The sequence below is a fragment of the Pistacia vera genome, unplaced genomic scaffold (genome assembly GCF_008641045.1).
Source record: "Pistacia vera cultivar Batoury unplaced genomic scaffold, PisVer_v2 Contig423, whole genome shotgun sequence".
Taxonomy (NCBI): domain Eukaryota; kingdom Viridiplantae; phylum Streptophyta; class Magnoliopsida; order Sapindales; family Anacardiaceae; genus Pistacia; species Pistacia vera.
In genome coordinates, this window is record NW_022196250.1 from 55,467 (window position 1) to 76,994 (window position 21,528).

The 21,528-nt window shown below is 35.9% G+C and overlaps 3 protein-coding genes across 3 annotated transcripts; 1 reads left to right on the forward strand and 2 right to left on the reverse strand.

Moving 5' to 3' along the window:
• Positions 1–5,109: 5,109 nt before the first annotated feature.
• Positions 5,110–7,035, reverse strand: LOC116142979 (putative pentatricopeptide repeat-containing protein At5g40405). Its single transcript, XM_031428392.1, has one exon. It carries the CDS (start codon positions 6,955–6,957, stop codon positions 5,110–5,112), a length of 1,848 nt encoding a protein of 615 aa, XP_031284252.1. The 5' UTR covers positions 6,958–7,035.
• Positions 7,036–11,645: 4,610 nt separating this feature from the next.
• Positions 11,646–13,445, forward strand: LOC116142978 (homeobox-leucine zipper protein HAT5-like). Its single transcript, XM_031428391.1, has 3 exons — positions 11,646–11,956; positions 12,376–12,773; positions 12,867–13,445. The coding sequence occupies exons 1-3, from the start codon at positions 11,833–11,835 to the stop codon at positions 13,299–13,301; spliced, it is 957 nt and encodes a 318-aa protein (XP_031284251.1). The 5' UTR covers positions 11,646–11,832; the 3' UTR covers positions 13,302–13,445.
• A 5,415-nt stretch (positions 13,446–18,860) lies between these two features.
• Positions 18,861–21,096, reverse strand: LOC116142964 (the record flags this gene model as incomplete). The annotated part of the gene is made up of 2 exons (XM_031428381.1): positions 18,861–20,345; positions 20,717–21,096. Coding segments are annotated over 2 exons (795 nt in total), but the record flags the coding sequence as incomplete, so codon positions are not given.
• Between the last annotated feature and the right edge of the window lie 432 nt (positions 21,097–21,528).

Genomic DNA, 21,528 nt, shown 5'->3' on the forward strand with positions numbered 1-21,528 from the left:
TTATCGAACCACTCGATCACCTAAAGATAGTTTCCATACATGATCTTAGTAATAAAGATAATTTGACAGTTTTTGTTAAACCCATATCTGCTTGTAATCTTTCATAATGCAAATCAGTAAATCTGCAACTGCAAAAGAACAGCCACTGTTTCTGTTTATTTGTTAAACATAAATAGTCCAGGACAGGATTCACAGTGTTATACGGCTCTTAGATCTAGCTTTAAATGAGATGTTAGTTCTAGTACTAGCTAATAAGTGACAAGCCACATTTGTTGGTCCAAAGAAAAGTTCTAACAGGCCAAATTTGTTGCAGGTTCCGGTTTATTTGAACCCAACAGGTACTGATTTGAAAGTGAAGCACTTTAATTATACTAGTTCAGTTCTCTTGTAGAAGCATCTCACTGCCAACATCCAACTAAAGATTAAGTTACTAAATGTGACCAGTGAGTTAGCGGGATAAAATAAAGTTAGTATTAGATTACACCTTTAGAATTAATAACATAAATCTCAATCTAGAAACTTAAACCTTAAAATCTAAAGCAAAATCTGAATAATTTATTGAATAACATCCAAAACAAAAAATAAGTTTATATAGGGTAACAACCAACCCTAATAAAACTTCTAATAACAAAATGAAACAAAAACTAAATTAATTAAAACAAGAAAACCCGAAATAAAATAGGGAAAAACGCAAAGACAACTAAAATAGCTCCGAAACATGTCAAAACAGTGGATTTTAACCTAAAAAATAACTTTGAAATAAGTTTTCCAACGATATCTTACAGGCCCCGTAACTCCTTCTGGATCAAAAGTTATGACCGTTTGAATGAGACATACTCATTTAGGATATTTGGGTTTTACGTATGGACTTCTGATATTTAGTCCGCTCTATAAATTTATTCGTCAAATATTCTACGTCAAAATGAGACAAGACAAGGTGTGGATTGAACTTTACCAAAGTGATATAAACTATGCTTCCATCTAAAAGATGTTGGACTAGTTTTGTACCTAGTACACTGTGTACTGGGTACAAAACTAGGAGTGTTAATGAGCTGAGCTGAGTTTTCGGCTTAAAGAGCTCGGCTCGTGAGAGAGGATTATTAGTCGAGCTCGAGCCGAATCGAGCTATAAATTTCATGGCTCGGCTCGGCTTGGAAAAGAGTTGAAAATGTTTTGAGTCGACTCGCGAGCCAACTCTCAAAAATTCAACTTTTTAAAGGAAAAATCAATTTTTTTCAAGCCAAACTCAGCTCGCGAACTTAACGATCCGAGTCGAGTATGGCTCAAACTCGGCTCTCTCTATCTCACAAACCGAGTCGAGCCAACTTGTTATCTGATAAACCGAACTGTTAACAAGCCAGACTCGAGTCAAGTCGAGAGGCTCGGCGTTAAGCACCCCTAAGTACACGTATAATAAAAAATTTTATCCTAGATCCAGATCTACTGGCCCGCCTCTCAAAAGCACTGCTCCTTTCTTGAGTTCATGCCTTTACAAATGAGTTGTTATAAATTTAAGTACAGAGGCTGACTTGATTCGGTGAAAGCACCCGACCTAACTGTTAACAACATTAAAATGTATGTACGAGTGACAGTAAAAGGCATAATATTATGATAATAAAAATGTGTTTGCATCTAGAAGGAAGTGGCTAGATTTATTACGGTCAGCATATGTTACCTGTAATCACTGTGACACTGGACCATGCGTGCAGGCAATAGATAAAATCGGCAATCATTGCCACTTCTTTTCATGTCTTGCGTCTAAAAAGATGCAGACTGGACTCATAACTATAACAGAGCTCCAAGGAAAAAATAATAGATGGCCAATACAAAGGAAGCAAGTATTTTCTTGATCACTTATTTGTAAGTGAATCATGGGTTAAACGAAATTTTTTTCTATCAATTACTCTTATTAATCCAACATCAGCGTTTGATATATATATATAAACTGAAAAAAAAAAAAAAACAAATATAACATTAATCTAGATAAGGATCAGAGATGTTATGCATGTTTGGAGACTCCTTCAAATATCTCTGAATCTAATTCGTTACCGATCCAAAAATATAATCGAATAAAAGATGATCCATACGAAGACAATCCGAAAAACCAAAGAAAGATTTACGAGATCCTCTTTGGCTTCAAGAATCAACTTTAAAATCAAAGAAAACTTTGATTCAAAATGAAAGGCAAAAACGTGAGAGGAGTAGAGAAAAAGGGGCTGCCTCTTTTCTCTTCTTTTCTTTGATTGAATGAAATATTATCTCATTCTTTAACACACATGTACTTATATAGTATAGTAAAATATCTCTATAGTGATACTTTATATAGGAATAAACTTTACATGGTCATAAAAAATTATAATCTTAATTTGGAATAGTTATAAATAAAAATAAACTCTACATTATAATAAGTTATAATTTTTATAATTCCTACCTTAAGGAAAATTGCCTCTACATAGTAATAATTATCTGTATATTACAAAAAATATATGTTATGTAAAATTAAAGGTTTAAAATGAAATAAAATATTTATTTAAAATTGTTTGGGACAATGATTTATGCTTTAGAGTTGTTATCACATCTTTTACCTTACGAGTATGTAATAGCTCGTTAGCATGGATACCTTCTTAGTGAAGCCAAAATATTTTTAGTTTATCAAGCATGTTTAGAGTTCATGGCACAAGACTTTTTGTATTTCCGTCCTATTATCTTTAGGATTATTTCCTTTCTCTTCTTGTCTAATTGCAACAATGATTTATCCTTTGGTTAAAGCATACACGATTTGTTGCTCATTTGGATAATCGATGAGACATTAATATCAATTTGATTAGTGTAATAAAGTTGTCGAATCTGATCAATCAATTCTACAGTGACTCTTTTATTCTCCTCATCCACTTCATTTGTAACTTACAATTCATTGACATTAGTGGTCTTAATTTTGCAACGCTTAAAACCATTAACAATTGTCTGTGGTTTCACATCAATTGACTATGTATCAACTGCATTTACAATTCCATCAATGACACTTATTTTTGTTGGTTCTAAGAAACGATCTTTAATCCGTTTCAAAAGTAGGTAATTGAAGCGCTGAATTGAAATCCTAATATTACTAAAATATGAATTGAAATCCTAATACTGTACTACTAAAACATGAATTATAAAATAAGAAATTAAAACTATATTTTTTGTAACTACACTTCCATTAATTTATAACCTTCTTATAGTAATAAAATTAGTTAGTCATATCATTATGACTATATAGAGGTTTTATTGTACATGTGTCAAAACCCTATTCCAATGAGGAATAGGCATGGACTCCAACCCTTATAGCCAAACACCCCTCTTATGGTATTTTTATTTTAAATTGATTATTATTATAATTAAAGTCAATTAATATATTTGTGAAATATATTAACATTTAATTAACAATAATAATTCATTTAAATATATGCGTACATATATTTAAATATAATCTCACTTATTTAATTTTAACATTAAATTAAATATAGGCAATAACCTCAGCAAATTTAATTACACTGTGAGATTACCAAAATACTCTTTCGTCATAAAAGACGAAAAAATGCCATTACATAAACTGATTCTTAAATTATCTTTTATGTGTGTGACCCGTAGGTTCCTCATCATACCGACAGTGAGTAGTATCGCGATTAATACCAATTAATCGTTTCATTATATACAGACCAATATTGGCCCCTAGCAAGATATCATGGCCACCCGATAAAATCGGATTCAGCGAAGCAGCTACCTGTCAATGATATGGTTACCGTGCAATCAAATCCTTTCATCATCTATTATCTCATCAAGACTAAGGTACAAAAATAGTGTCAACCTCAGTTACTCTCAATGTGTTTTTATTCAGTTACTGGACCAAAGACCGGAATGATAAATTGGATTGGGCAACAACTCAATCCCACTGTGGTCACAGATTTAGTGTCATTGTCATTTACTGAATTGTGCAGTGAGGTAACTTCTCTCGTACCAAGGAGTTATGAGTCATCTATCGATCCATCATAGTCTTGATACACTTCTCGATGCAGCCAATCACTACCGTATTAATAGCTCTGAATAAAACTTCACTGGGCTAATGTCAAACTACACCAATCGGTACACAAGTTGCTCCGGTGATCTCAAGTCTAAGGATCACATGCACCATTATTTATTAGAGGATTTATTCCATAGATACTGAGGTTATCATCTATATGGAATCCTCTGGTGGGTCAGTCTAGTGAACTTGCCTACAATGAGCACATATGTGTTGCACCAGGTTGTCGGCAAACAATCTTGACAAGTGAGATCAGTCATTGCCTTTCGACATGGTTGTTTAACACTATAATAGCCTTATCGTATTATCTGTGTCCTTGGTTAGAATAATACTGAAGCTACAGACATTTCTAGAATGGACACCATATGTGCTCATAAAGTTCTCACTATCAGGATTTGAAATACTTGATACCCTCGTCACGGTTCTACTATCCTAAAGACATATATAAATACATACAAATATGATTTACACGATATAGAATTAAATGTCTTTTATTAATCAATGAACATTATTACAAATAGTCAATTTTACAATAATTGATTGGCTCTAGGGCACCTACTCTAACATTATTAAGTAGTGGAGAAAAAGAATCACTCAGTACAAAAATTCAAAACCTGGTATACAGAGTTCTTCTACCAATAGCCTTTACATGAACACTCACCATCTTTGAAATGGTGAAACCTATTCCTGTCCCTTACAATAATCTCTCTGTTAAACAATTTAGAAATAGTCATTGTCCAATCATGCTTCACAATTCTAATGGGCACACCTTCCTTCACACTGATCAAACCAAATGCAGTTGCAATCCTCTCACTGTGCTTACATAAAGCATACTCTTTCTCCTCTTCTTCTAAGGACATATATACATACATACATATATGATTTACACAATATAGAATAAAATGTCTTTTATTGATCAATGAACATTATTACAAATAGTCAATTTTACAATAATTGATTGGTTCTAGAGCACCTACTCTAACATTATTAAGTAGTGGAGAAAAAGAATCACTAGTACAAAAATTCAAAACCTGGTATACAGAGTTCTTTTACCAATAGCCTTTACATGAACACTCAGCATCCTTGAAATGGTGAAACCTATTCCTGTCCCTTACAATAATCTCTCTGTTAAATAGTTTAGAAATAGTCATTGTCCAATCATGACAATCCAAACAAATTCTGAGGTTCTTCACAATTCTAATGGGCACACCTTCCTTCACACTGATCAAACCAAATGCAATTGCAATCCTCTCACTATGTTTATATAAAGCATGCTCTTTCTCCTCTTCTTCTATATCAAACAGCACAGGGTTCATGTTTGCAACATATCCAGCCATTTTCAGCCTCCTAGAGATTTCCTCCAACATAACCTCAATTTCACCATACCTTGGGTGGGATTCATCCCCAGCAAAGAATTCATGAACTTCTCCATCAACCTCTATTACACTACAACCAGGAAGTTTCCTCAAACCTTTAGCCTTCATTATTTGACGTACATTATCAACGCTATCCCAGTTTCTTGAATCAGCATATATATTAGACAGGAGCACATAGGCGGCATCATTCTTGGCCTCAAGCTCCACTAGCTTTCTTGAAGCAAGCTCACCCATTTCCAAATTCTTATGCATTTTACAAGCATTAAGCAAAGCTCCCCAAGCACCAGCATGTGGCTTCATGGGCATGTTATTGATGACATTCAAGGCCTCATCTAAGCGCCCAGCTCGACCATATAAATCCACCAAACAACCATAATGCTCAAGTTGAGGCTCAATTCCGTACTCCTTTTTCATGGAATCAAAATGCTGATGACCTTCATCAACGAATCCAACCACACTACAACCTCTTAAAACTGAAACAAATGTGACCTCATTAGGTCGAACCCCATATTGTTTCATCAGTGAAAATAGCTCGAGACACTTCTTTCCCGCTCCATTCATAGCCAACCCACCTATTACACTAGTCCATGTATATACATTCCTTTCTCTCATACCCCAAAAAACTTCCATGGCCTTATCCATATTCCCACATTTTGCATACATGTCAATGAGTGCAGTCCCTAATGTCACGGTCAATTTAAGCCCTTTTCTTTCAATATAAATGTGTGCCCATCTCCCCTGATCAAGGGCACCTAAATGACTACATGCAGACAAAACAGAAACCATAGACACTTCATTAAGCTTAACACCTTCAACCTGCATCAAATGAAATAATTGCAACGCCTCCCTTGACCGCCCACATTGCGCATAACCTGCGATCATTGCATTCCACGTGATGGGGTCCCTCTCAGGCATTTCATCAAACATCTTCCTTGCAAAATCAACATTACCGCACTTTGCTAACGCACTAATTAATGCTGTTTGACACACCAAATCCGGTTGAGGAATTTCCTCAAACACCTTGTGACAAGAACTTAAAAAACCCAATCCAGCATACATGAAAATCAACCCACTTTGCACATGCGGGTCATTGTCAAACCCGAGCTTTATAACCGAACCATGAACCAACAGAGCAGTCTCGGGTGACAAAATCTGTGCACACGTGCGAACGAGGAAATTAAAAGTGTAATTATCAGGCGAGATATAATCACTAGATTCTAGGATTCTCTTATAGAAATGAAAGCTTTTATCTGGGGTTGAGCTTTTAGAATAAGCTCTAATCATGGAGTTTAAGGTGAATAGAGTTGGGCTGTGACATTTTTCAAGGACTTGATCGGAATAACTGAGATTGTTGGGGTTATTTAGGGCAATTGTGGCAACAAATTGGCCCAGAAGGTGAGAGTCGTTGAGAGTGCCGGTGATAAGAAGTTGAGCGTGGATTTGCTTCAGTTCTCTGAGGGTTGTGGTTGGATCCACTAAAGAAATTATTGGGTGCTTTACAATGCTCCTTAAGGAGCTCATGATGATTGGCAAATCAAGGGTGAGTGTTTGTTTAACTGGGGATTGAACTATGAAGGAGTTTTGACTGATTTTCCCGCGTTTTCGGAAGGCGGGTTTTTGTCTGTTAGGAATCGGGAGTTTATATTTATAATTTTGTGCGTACCCATATCTTTAGATTTATCTCATTCTCACCCCGCAAATCTTAAATCTGCATTAACAACATTTCGCATTTCAGATTAATAGGAACTAGATCTATTTGAGGAATAATTCAATAATTTGATAAATTTATCTCATAAATATCAAATTAAATTTAAATTATATAGTTGATGGAAGATCCGACGAAGAAGACACCTGGAGTGGTTGATTCAAAAATCAAAAAAATTATTACATTCTCGAAAAGGGTGTAGTGTTTTTCAAAAAAGAATCGAAGACAGGCTACAGCAGCATTGCATGTGGCAGACAAAAGGAAAACGTTTTTTACGAAATATTCCTCACTACTGTTTTGGTTGAATGAAGCTGTAGGCCTAATAATTCCTTGATTACCAATAACTAATTCATATAAACTGCATTGCTCCCCAATCGCCATATATATTCTTCTGTACCTAAAAGCTAATACCAATCATCAACCCTTTCTCTGCAAACCAAAATATTCGTCAAAATATGTGGACATGGTTTTTGAGGATATATTGTGTTTGAATTCGATAGAGTTGAAGTTTTAAATAGCACCAGTGGTTGTAGTTGAATTACAAGTAGTATGCATTCTGAATATATGGGCCAATATTCATCTATAGTTTTACAGCATTTCCCCATTAAAATGCTATACCAGGAAAACATTGTGCATGAAGAAGCATCAGTTTTCTATCAGATGGCACTTTTGTTTAAAATTCCTTTCGTCCAAAGATTGCATAAGGACTAGAAGTTAACAGATCGAGAAAGCTTTTTATTGTGTTTCACTTGTATTGATTCCCAGCTTCGTGCCCGGGACCATGATTAATTGGTTATGGATTTATACGAATCCCTAACCTAATCCATCAAAATGGACCCATTACAGTACAGTAGAAGTCATGAATCCGTCCATGGTAGATGTTACTATTAATGCTGCTGTAATTGTCTGGTGAACCTTGAAAGTGGTCGGAGCCATTCAACTTCCGGAAATCCACAACTAGCAGATATGCACGTCAGAATTTTATCAATTTTTTATTAAACATTTGCAACCATTTAACCAAGCAATACGCAAATGTCAAATATCCTGCATTTACATTATGATATTCAGCAGGTGCTTACCAGCAAGAAGACACAGTAATTAATTAAAACGTTTAAAAGGTTCAAAGTTCTTTCTTGATCAATTCGAGGCAATCTTTTATCCAGATTTAATTAGTTTAATATTTTCCTCTTATAAGTTTCTTCTTCAACCCATATTAAAAAGTCAACAAATTCTGATATGCGAAGCTATCTGTCAAAATACAACATCAGCATTACAGCTATATATTATTATTGAAATTTGGAAGCATGTATGCACTGGCGAGAGATTGTGGCTGTGGGAACCCTTGGACTTGGATCCAATAAAATAAGATGATTTGGTCATGTTTCGTAATCTCTGATTAAGATGCTTGAGAATGAGAATCACGAGGCCGTAAATGGGTTTATTTTTGGTGATGTGTATAAGAAAAGTAACTATAACCACTGATTTGTAAAATCGATAACCATAATAACGGTCAAGCTTATCCCACATCTCACGAATCTAATTTAATCCAATCAACTGTAGATGATATTTTTTTATAATTAAATTTTCAGTCTGATAATAATATTAGATTTTCATATAAAATAAAATAAATAAAAGTAAATAAAAAAATCAAACTCGTTAAATTTATCATCCTATTCAGTTTTTACTATACCATCTTATAAAATTTGTTTGTACACGTAACATTAATACAGTAATTGGTTGCAGAGGAGTAGCTGAGGACAAAAAGATGAAAGCAGCGTAACAGAAAAAAGAGCGTTTTAGAGTGACATGGGAAAGGGGAAGAGGAAAACGTGGCGGAATAGAGAAGCGAGAGTGGGGGCGAAGAGTGAAGAGACAGGGGGCGCTCCCTATCGGAAAAAGGAGAATAGTCTTTAATTTTTAAATAAAGAAGGAAAAGAGGAAGGGTAGTGAGTCATCAGCTATCTCCTCTATTTGATTTTGATTGATTAGACAGCTTTCTCTTGTCTCCATTTCTCCTCGTTGTCATCTACATCTCCTCTCTATTTCACTTACCTATTTGCCCCTACCCTCCCTTTTCCTTTTTCGCCCTTCCTTTTTTTTTTTTTTGCTTTAATTGACTTTTATTGCAACTTTGTCAAGGTTGTAGTTCTCTCCAATCCTTTGTAAAAAAAATAATAATAAATAACCATGGCTCCGTTTGGTAAAACAGCAATAGGAGGTTTCATAAACTCCTAAATTCGAGTCTCCCAAAATACTAATAGCAATATTTTAATAATCAATCCAAGGTGAAACACGACAAAGTTGCTGGGTCTCAAGTTGACTAGTTTAACCCGGGTCAACAACCCTCTCCATTACCACAAAAATACTCTCCTCAATCTCTTGATCAAAACTCATCTCATCCCACCATCATTCACCTCCCCGTCACCATGAAAATACTCCCCTCAACCTCTTGACCAAAACCCGTCTCACCACACCCCTATTCACCTCACCAATCACCGGTTGTTGCCGTTGCCCAGTTTTTTCAATTTTTGGTTAATTCACTCATCGAATATCGCCTTCGTCGCCACCATTGCGCTCACTGAAACTTCCTTTTCAAAAACCCCAACCTCTCGGCATTCAGTTGTTTGTCGATCATCATCCCAAATTCTAGGGTTTTCGGTGAATAAGAAAAGTGGTAACCCAGCCAGTGAAGGCTCTGGGTCCTAGTTGAACCGATTCAACTAGCTAGGCTAGGCCGGGTTTTAAAACACTAACTAATAGAGGCGCCACTGGGACTCTCACCTGACCGGGTAGTTTCAAGGCTCCAAGAAATTAGTTAAGGTACGCGCAAACTAGCCTAGACACTCTCGATGATAAAAGCATAAACAAAAACAAAAATACTTTGCAAAAATTTAATAGCATTGTTGAGTTTATAATTAAATCCTAACCTGTAAACCAAGCACGCCCTCAAACTGTAAAAATAGATGATGCTTTGTCTATTAACAATCAAGTTAAATGCATTTATTATAACTTATAGAAAAATACTACGTTTACAATTCAATCTTACAATCTTCTCTTATAACCCTAACATTATAGCAGAGTTGACACTGTTACGTCAGCTTTCACCACACCCAAAACACTAAATGACTTTGATTAGTCACGAACGGTCATTCCTTATGAAAGAATGGACGTTCCTTATGAAGGAATGACTTCCTTCTGTGAAGAACGACATTTCCTATGAATGAAAATCTGTTTCTTAAGTCTAATCAAAGTCATTTTGTGCCTTGGGTGTGGTGGAATTGAGACAGTGTCAACTCAGCTGTCACATTGGGGTTGTAAAAGAAGTTTGTGAGATTGAATTGTGAGCGTAATATTACTCTTAACATATACTCAAAATAAAAAAATGTAATTTGTAAAATTTTTGTTGATAAAAACGTAAAATCCCTACTGCACACTCTGATTTCGAGGGTTAGTAAACAGACAAATGAGAATTTGGTGGGATAGGTAAAATTAGGCAATCCATGTCTTCAATCATGGAGCTACAAACATATTTTTGGGTTGGTGTTTCTTAAAATTAATCATCTAAAACTAAGAGGTGCTCCCTTGCTTAACTGCATTGGAATCTACATAACCAAAACCCAAATACAAACAAGTAATTTATAAAAGATTGTGATCCTCTCTATGTCTAAAACAAGTAATTAGAAAGATTTCTGTGTTTTTTTTTTTTTTTTTTTTTTTTTTTTTGCACTTTAAATTGAAGAAAAATCCAAATACTATCTCTCCATTTCAACTGCTATTGATAAAGAGGATTTGCATCACCGTAGACCAAGATGAGTGAAAGCCTAGATAATTTTACTTTACAAGCAATCCAAAGGAAGACTAAATTTGCACTAGGGTGATTATTTTTATCTCGTAGAGTTAGGAATTATCTAATAAAATAATGATTGGCCCACAGCCTTATTTTATAAATTTTTTCTTATAACTCCGACGTGATATCTTGTAATTGAGTAGATGAAACTTATTGCGAACTGACTAATTACGAATTTATACGTTAAAGTCATAAGACAAAGTCTATAAAATTAGATTATAACTTGTAAGTGTAATATTGCCCTTTCCCGTATACTTGGAATAGATTAGTTTCCAATTCACCTTAAATTAAGACTTTTTAATATAATTTCTCTTAAAATATAATTTTTTATTTATTTAATTTAATCTTTTTGTTTGTTGTTACAATATCCCAAAAAAATTTTAAAATGCAAGGACATGATGGTAACTTGAAGAACCGTCCATGTAACTTCCCTAGAAGAAAAGCAACAAGCCCTGTCCCAAGAAGCTTGTTATAAACCCCATTAGCCCCATCGTCCCTGAGAAGATTCTCTCTTTGGCTCCCCCCAAGTTTTCTACTTTCAATTTCTTTCTTATTTTATTGAAACAAGAAATTCTTTATAAAAAAAAAAAAAAAAAAAAAAAGGTAACTTTCAGGGGCTTTCTTTCTCTTCCTGCTTAGATTTTGAAACTCCAGCCATTTATTTCATCTCTCTGAATGACGAGTGGAAGCTTTTGTGTGTTGTGTTACTCTCAAACTTTCCGCAGTACAGTAAAACACATCACCAGCTTTTATCATAACAAGCTATAGATCAAAATCCACTAAAAATCTGATCTTTTTAAGTCTGCGTCTCTCTAAGACACCAATAACAAACGAACAAAAAGCTATGGCTGGTGGGAAAATCTGTGGCAGTTCGAACGCAACCACTTTACTTAGAAACGAGAAGCTTCCTTGTTCTTCTCAAGTTCTCGACTCTCTCTGGATGTCCAAACCTTCCTCTTCACTTCAGGGTAATTCCCTGCATTTCTTCTTGCTTTGTTTTTGTGTCCTTTATTTTTTTATGTTCTCGTCTCTGTTTCCTGTTTTTTGTAATTTTTATAAGAGTGCGGACTTATACACTAATTTCGAGAAGGTTTTTTATGTTTCTGGTGGGATTTGTGTTAATGCATGAAATAATTCCCGTCCTTTCGTAAGTGGAAGTGTGTCTTTTATGATCTTTGGTCTTAAGTTTTCTGAACAGAGTGACTCTGTTTTATGTTTTCGGACTGAGAAGAAAAGCTTAAAGCTTATGTAAAAGTTCTCTCTCTAGAGTTCAGTATATAGCGTTTTCTACGCATTTCCTCTTTGCCTGACTGTTGTGCTTTTATTTTGTTTCGGAAAAAAATTCATTTTATGCATATCATCTGATGATTATCTTCCTTGCGTTTAGGTCCAGAGTCTCTGGTTAATTTGGATAACGTTGCTGGAGGAGACACAGCGGTGTCACCATTCTTTCAGTCTCTTGTTAAAGAAGAAAATTGTTATGAGGATTTTGATGGGTGCTTCAATCAACCAGCTGGAAAGAAAAGGCGGTTAACAACCTCTCAAGTTCAGTTTCTTGAGAAGAATTTCGAGGTGGAGAACAAACTTGAACCAGAGAGAAAGGCTCAGCTTGCAAAAGAACTTGGCTTGCAGCCTCGTCAAGTTGCAATTTGGTTTCAAAACAGGCGGGCTCGGTTCAAGAACCAACGGCTTGAAAAGGACTATGGTTCTTTAAAAGCTGTCTATGACAAGCTCCAGGTGGACTATGACAATCTCATCAAGGAGAAGCAAGCTTTAGAAAATGAGGTAATTCTCTTAACTAAAGTGTTCAACATTTCTATTCTATTACTAGTGGGCACAATTTTCATCCACTAATGGTTCAATTTTGCTTTTGAACAGGTTCTTTTACTGAAAGAAAATGTTCTTGGCAGAGACAATGGGAAGGAAAATTTGGAGACATTTGATGCCACCAAATTATCAGAACCGGGACCTCAAAAGCAAGTTACAACTGAAACAGTGTGTATTGTGCCACTAGTGGCTTGCAAACAGGAAGATGCATGTTCAGCCAAGAGTGATACATTTGACTCTGATAGCCCACATTACACAGATGGGAATCATTCTTCATTGGTAGAGCCTACTGATTCTTCTCAAATTTTTGAACCAGACCAGTCTGATTTCTCACAAGATGAAGAAGATACTAATCTTGGCAAGGACCTTTTGCCCCCACCATGCTTCCTCAAACTTGAAGATTGCTATTATGATGACCCACCAACAAGTTCATGTAATTTTGGATTCTCTGTGGAAGATCAACTCATTTGGTCCTGGTCTTACTAAGAATTATCTGCTCCTTCTGGTCTCCTGGCCTGCCTTTACCTAAGTTATCCTGTGGCACACGTGTTTCTACAACTAAGTAATGCAAAATCTGAGAGTTGTCACTTGTAATTAAGATTATATCTAGCAATATTGCGCCCTTTTTGGTGCCTTCCAACTCTTGTGTTTCTCCACTAGACACCTCACAACTGTGCTCAGCAGTTGCATGGCCTAGAGCTAGAAGTAGCAATAATGCTTATTTGGTTGGTGGGGTTTCATGTGCTTCATAGTTATTACTACCATTTTCTTGCTCCACAGTATTGATCCCTGTATTAAGTTGACCAACAGAATCGCCAACATGGTTTCACATATACCAAATCCTTCATGAAAGGAGAATTGCAGTAAAGAAACTAAAAGGGATCAGCATTTTCTTCTACTATTGTAAAATTATGAACCCGTAAAATGCAATTTCTAAAATAAACTGTAGTTGAAAAAATCACATACAACATGTGGAAAATAAGAAACAGGCAGTGAGATTTGATAGATTGTCATAATCTGCGATTAAGAAAACGTTGAAAACCAAATTGAAAAGAAGTTAATTAATATTAGTTAATGAAGTAATCCAAAAGTTGCTGCTTCTTTTTTATAATAGCGTAACCAATGGGTTTGAATTTAAACAATGAAAAGTTGGAAAAAGAGAAGGTATGTTGTTGTAAGTCAAGATTCCGGAATGGTTCGTCTTCAATATAATTTTTCGATAGGCAGAGACTTTTTAGCACCGGATGACCTATTCAGATGTTGACATTTTCTTGTTCTTATGAATGTTAAAAAAAAAAAAAAAAAAAATCAAAACCCTTGTTTGTTTGTTGAAGAAGATCGAGCCTGCAACAGAATATCTTGCTGATGGAAGTGAATTTGCTCATAGAACAAAACCCTTTTAAAAAAATGTCTTCTTTTAGAGTATTTTATTACTTAATTGAATATGCATTGCATCAGGGTATAGACATTAAGAAAAAGGGTAATTCCATTGATGGGTTTACTGTATCCTACAGGTTAGTTGGAAATGGAAATTCACGTGAAGAAATGCAGGTCAATTTGATTCCTTTTTATATCACAAGAAGGTACTAACTGTGGCTTCCATATCTCAAAGTCTTGTTTGGAGTCTGAAGAAGTGAACCTTAACCTAATTTGTTTAGGGATTGATGAAGGACGGCTGTTGGTATTGCAAATATAATATATTAAGAGTGATGAGACAAGAAATGTCCATCCCCATTTGAAACTTCTGGTGTCAAAGTCAATAAAATCATGCCCACATGGTTTTTTTTTTTTTTTTTTCTTTTTTATTATTTTATTTTTGTATAAAGTTTGTGCTGCAGAAATCTAATGTTCATTTGTAGAAGGGGGGTTAAAGAGCTAGAACAGTTATCAGCATCAATCAAGTCTTCAAGATGCAAAGAAAATGAATAGATAAATATAAAAATAGCCTGACTGACATCACTGAAAGTGAAACTGATAAGCGAAATCTCTCCTTATGGCCATATAAGAAAAGGGTGATCTGAAAATACTTATATATAATAGATATTATTGTTTAAGAAGAAAGCTGATAATAATTTAAAAGTAAACGATAGTCCGACCCAAGGTATAGTGAAATGATTGGTACCTCTTGTTTTATAAATTACGGATTCCTACCCTTAAATGACGCCGTTAGTAACAGATGGGTTCTGACACAAGACAGTGGATTCTTTTACCAAACTGTCCTTAGACCTTCTACTTCATCTCCCCTTCCCTTCTTCACTGTTGTCGACCTTTTGACTGCCTCCCAGCCAATTTTCTTAACCAATCACGGTAAGAACTCTTCCCTAAATTACCATCACCTAACCACCACCGCTAGACGACAAACCCAAGACTTCGAAAATCAACCAATCAACTCCAAAATTCCCAAACAAACAAATCCACTCCACCAAACCAAACATCAAACGCCATTCAACTCCTCCCCAGCACAACCCACGCAAACCCAAAATCCTTCAACTCCTCCCCAGTACAATCCACGTAACACCGTCTCTCAATTTCAAAGAGGTAAATTCTTTGAAAACTCAATTAAACAAAACCACAGTTACATAGATTTCACAAAAAAAACAACAAAAAAGCCCAATTCAAAGCCGCTTATTGACGCTGGTTCGAATGGCACTGGTTGAAGGTGTTGGAGGGAAAAAGAAGATGGGAGGAGGCGGAGATGAGGAAGAAATGGGGAGAGAAGAAAAGAAAATGTCAATTTTACCCTTGTAACGGTTAAAATAAATGAAACTAGAGATGTTAACTCGGATTTTGCCAAATGTCGGGTGGAAATACTAGTTTAGTCTAACAATTTATAGTAATTAAAGAGATTGACATTTTTCCATGCCGACGATCAGAACGGAATTGATGAAAGCTACAACAGAAGAGAGGCACGTGTAGGGTTGAGATTGGGAAAAGTCCAAATCAAGCATCGAGACGTTGGGGGACATGATGAGTGGAGATAAGGGGTGCAACGTGGCAGAGAGTGGATGGCAAAGATAAGTGTCAGCATCAGTGATTTGAGTCAGAGTGGAGATAAGAATGGGAGACTGAGGTGGTGATGTTCATTTGTTGAAGGCCCAAGGGGGGGCCGGGGTGAAGAGGGGGAGATTAAGAGTGACAGCACACGTCTGTCTGTCAAATGATATCACACGTGTACGGTTGCTTTCTGTGGGTACCACTGCCCACGTGCACTTCACGTCAGTTTGTCATATGTTCATGTTCATGTAGACGTTGGATTAGTTTTTGTTTTTGTATGAATGGGGATTGGAGCGGGGCCTATGCCTATCATTCATGTACCAATTTAATGGAAGACCAAATCTTAGCCTTCATTCACTTCGTGCGTGTGGATTACTATACTGCTCCAACATGTTCCTTATAGAGATGGCAATGGGCCCAACATTTTCGGGTATCTGGCCCGGTCCGGCCCGAAAGGGACGGGCTTTACCCGAGGTTGGCGGGCTTGGGCTTGGGCCTGGGCTTGATTTTAAGGCCCGACCTCGGGTACGGGCCGGGCATGGATATATCTTTAGGCTCGGCCCGACCCATCCCATCCCAAAATTTTAGTATTAATTTTACTAATTTACCCTTATACTATATATTTAATTACAATATTATCCTACACACACACACACATATATATATATATCCTTTTTTCCCAAACCCTAACCTCAATTTTCATCCTATATTGAAGGTTTAACATGTTAAAATTGCCTTTAAATGAGTTAGATGTGTTTGGTTTAACTTATAAAAATGAATTTTACCGTAACATATTATGTACAGTTGAAAAGTTAGTATAATCAAATATTATGGAGTTTTAATTGCTCACTTATTGCTTAAATTATTTGCGGAAATAGCTTCAATTAATATTTAAAAGCTTTTTCTAAAATTAAAAATATAAAAAAAAATTGAAATTTATTAATATTTAAAAATAAATATTATTAAAAAAGGCGGGCTTGGGCCGGGCCTACGGTTATAAAAAACCCGTCAGACAGGGCTTGGGCTTTGCCTATCATACCCGTAGCGGGCTCGGGCTAGGCTTGGGCCTGTGTCATGAGGTCGGGCTTGGGCCTGGGCCAAGGGGTACCCGATCCCGGCCCGGCCCATTGCCATCACTAGTTCCTTACTTCAATTGAAGATAGATTATAGTTTTGGTAATTATACGAAAGATGGTCAAAATTAGACAAAATATGGTTTCAAAGTTTGCTAAAACATTCGCACCTTAGTTAACACCAATGCCCAACACTTTCAACTCACTGGAGTGGGCTTGGGCTTTGCTGGAGGGAAACCTTAAACGTACAGAGATTGGGAAGGCTTACAAAATATTAAGCGTCAAGAAAAGGCTACCAAAGGTCGTTGTTGACATCTCCTTTCTAACGGTCAACTTAGTCTACAATTCTCTTAATGAGTTGGGTCTCTAGTGGATACACAAGCCATTAAACTTTTTTTTTTTTTTTTTTTACCGAGGGTGTCCGAGTCAGTTTACAAATACCTCAACTAATAACTAATCATCTGAGATTCTAAAGTTAACGACATGATAAACCTCTAGTGCCCACCTCTATTAGGGGTTGAAATGAATCGAATTCAAAATTTCCTAAGTAATACGTCTAAAAGAAACCATTAACTTTAGAAAAGGAAAGAGATGGAAAGAATGTTTTCCCTTTTTTTCTTGGCAAATCAGTGTAGGTTTGTAGACACTAAGTTTGTGAATACTTAAAGGTTGTGTTTCTCTTAATTTATACCCATAGGCTTTTTAGATAATGAAACATAAATAATTGAAAATCAAGAGTCATTGTATATGAATTATGAGCTTATCACTCACGTTAGAGAATTGGTATAGGCTATTTAGAGTTCATGCCAAGTTAGCGGCGACATCTTATTCCTTATTGGAATGGTGGTTACGAAGGAAAACATGTTTATCCTAAGAATTTGGTTAATGGAAGAAGACTTTTAGTAGAAGCATTGCATGGTCTTTGTAGGTTTTAATTTATTAGAGGAGTAATACCACATCAACAATCCTCTCACACAATTCTGACGTGGTATCTTGTAATTAGTCAACTCGTAATTAATATATGAGACCTATTGTGAACTGACCAATTGCGAACTGCCACGTCAAAGTTGTGAAAGAAAGTTTGTGAGAGATGGTTATTGATTTAGTATTATTCTTTATTAGAGTGCTTATATTTACGCGTGTCGTGTCACTTGTTCATATCATATAGACTTTGGGCCTTCTACCCTTTTATTGGGCTTCCAGGACATGCACCGTCAATGGCCATGGTCTGGCCCATTCTTTACATTCTGGACCGATTGTTAGCTCCCTTAAGCCTGACTCTTATTTGGGTTTTACTTGATTGTGTTAGGTTGATTTTTATTATACGAAAATATTATTTAATTCCTGTCATTTTTCTCCTATTTTAAGTAAATTATTTTATTCTTAACTTTTTGTTTGCAGTAATCAAATAATCAAATTAAAATTTACAATTTCAAAAATTAAATTAAAACTCATATCTTTATAGCCCAAACATAAAGTATAAGTGAATAAATGGTAACAATTTTAATCTTCCACGAGCTCAACAGCAAATTTTGTTTTATTTTTATAATTTCTGAATATTCTATTCTAAGTGACAATATACATGGAAATAGATAACAACAAAAAATTCCAAATCTTGAACAATGTCTTACACTATTCGAGGAAGTGATACAAAAGGTTGATATTTCCCATTATTATACCAATCTCACTATTACTGTTATAATCTGTGTTTAATTTTAATTTTGATAATAATATGAAAGATGGTAGTACATTCAGCAGTCAGGACTCGACTCAGGAAACCCCTTCACCACAAGCAATGATGTAAATACCATGATTGTTGCTTTATTTAATTCATGAATTCAAACCATTTTTCCATTGAACTAAATACTTTTGCAGAAATTTCCCCATGAAAAGGAGCCCAGAGACGCTATCAGGTGAAGCTAATTAAATATAGTTAATATCTGACCTTCTGACTCCTAATTCTGAGTCCGGGAGGTCCCTACACTTTCCCATTCCATGTCAAGTGTCAACAATGTAGTTTCAACCTGTCATGCTGTTTCCAAATAATTTGGTCCCGTCGAGTCCCTCAACCAGTACAAGGAAAACAAGCTTATAAATGTGCTTACATAGGCAGTCATTTGACAGAACAAAAACTCCTAATATGTGCCCTGTAATCACTAGAACAAAAGCAACAATGCCCGAATTCCAGAACAGAAACCGACTTTTTAATGTCAAAAAATCCAAGAGCACTGAAACTAAGCCATCAAGAGTTATGCTGAGGTATAAAATATCAGGGTTCTGGGGATGGGATTTCTTCTCCAGTTTTGAAAAATCTAGATTCTTCAATGAACCAATGGAAGAGGCTGATCGATTATTTGGAAAGCAACAGAGATAATCATTCTTACTCATTTAACACTATCCAAATTCCCACCGTTACATGCACTTGGCCCAGGCGCTGTTAATTGCATAGACAACTAAATACAACCTCAGTTAGGGGTGCCACCAAGGCTCTTTGGATAGTTTGCCTTCACATGTATAAAAGCGATAAAAGGAGGGAATGGCAAGCTAGACCTAAAGGATAGGCACAAGTTATCACAAAGATGCAATAAGATATCAGTTGGTTCTTTGCAGGAAGCATAATTGTGTCTGCGCAAAACTACATGACGCCTACTTCGATCTTCATCTTCTAAATAAAAACTTCAAATTTCCAGGAAACAAAACTCAGCTAATTGTATTATATAAATATCATCTTCATGATATTTCTCCCCATTTTTTTAAGGAATTATTACAAGCTAATCCTCTTTCATAACCCTGACACACCACAGTGCCTTATCCAAAAGAAATTTTTCATTTTGTACATCTCTGTCTCTTTTTCTTGCAGCAAAAAATCATCCAGATGGATGCATAGACCATGTATATAGTTATGAAGAGCAGTGTAGACAGAATCAAATAGCAGATAATGGAGATAAATTCCTACCAACTACAGCTAAGTAGCCATTAAAAAATTTTAAAAAGAGATTGTCATTTCAATCATGGTTGAAAAAAAAAATATTCTATAGCGAATTTAACATCAATCTGATGAGCTCAAAGACTTCTTAATTTTTCGAAGGATAGTCCACATGAAAGTGGATATAATGAAGAGAATGATACCTGTAACAATGGCATACTTGAGACCAAGGTTCACCAACAAGTTCACCAGAAGCCCGGCCAGCACAACACCAACAAAATTTGCTGACAGGCCCGACCAGAATGGCATGTCAAGAATGGAAGCGATGAAGGCTCCTGTCCATGCTCCTGTTCCAGGGAATGGCACAGCCACAAAAAGCATAAGCCCAAGCCACTGAAACTCTTCCACTGGACCAGCCTTCTCCTTGGCCCTCTTAAATAGCAAATCAAGGAACCGAGATGCAGACCCGTTGTTCCCAGCTAGGAATGACGCAAACCTCTTCAGGTAAAGTATAATAAATGGCACAGGGACCATGTTCCTACAGTTAAAGCACCAAAATTTATCAGGTTCAAGTTGATGCTAGTTTCAACTATTATTTACTTCTACGCCAATAATCATACAAAAAACTCGAAATATGACAAAACAATCAACACACTGTTAAACTAGGATTAAAAAGAAAAAAAAATGAAATGTTGCTTTCTGTAGTGTCAATCAAAGGAATTTAAGACAAACGGGACTATATAAATTTATCATAATTTGTTACAACAATGACATGCTCATATCATCAGATTCATCAATCTACTTAGCACAATGATTAAATCCTAAAATTCTACGGTTCTTTGATAAATTGAAGAAAAATAGCTAAAAAATGGGAATTAATCAATTAAAGAGAAAAAAAATAAAACTAACCCAAGAACAGATAACAAAGTTAGCAACAGAGGGTGGAGTTGCATCCAGTAACCAACAGGAATAGCGCCACGAAGCTCAATTACAGGAAGCGTAGCGAGAGCAAACACCACAGCCTCATCGGGCCAGCCAGAGCTCCTTAAAGCAGTAGCGATCTTGAGGCCAAAACCAGAAGCTCTAATGGAGTCAGCAGCAGCACTACTTGCATTAGCATCACCAGATGTAGCGAACCAAACAAGAGATAAAGAAGCCCAGAAGAGTACCCATAAGAGATGTTTCCCGGGCTTTTCCTCAGAGAAAGGCAAAATCTTTTTGTCTTGAGTTGTAATATCAAGAAACCCATCTGACGAAGAAGCTCCCGTGCGAACAAATGATGAAACAAAATGACCCAAGTGGCGAGAGCGAGAGTTTTGAAATGTGAATAAAGGCTTCGACTTGAGGAATCCTTGAGTGTTGTTACCAGTGATGAGGGGATAAAAAAGAAGATTTTTTGATGAGGTTTTGACATGGGGTTTTTTGATAGACAACGCTAAGGTTATTGGTGACACAGAGGCCGCCATTGAATCTACAGTGAAGCTGCAATGCTGATTTGGGGATTTCGTTTTCAGCGCCTACTTAGACATTTATGAGTAGGAAGAAGTAAGAAATACGGTTGGAGCACATGAACATCAGTGGAAATGATATACTGTAGTCTTATAAGAATAATACAAATAATTAATAATTAATAAGTAAAGATGAGACTGTTCAGATGAAGTCGAGGCAGAAGAAAACAAAAGAAGGGAGGAATTACCGAAGTTTTGTTTGAGATTTGGGAT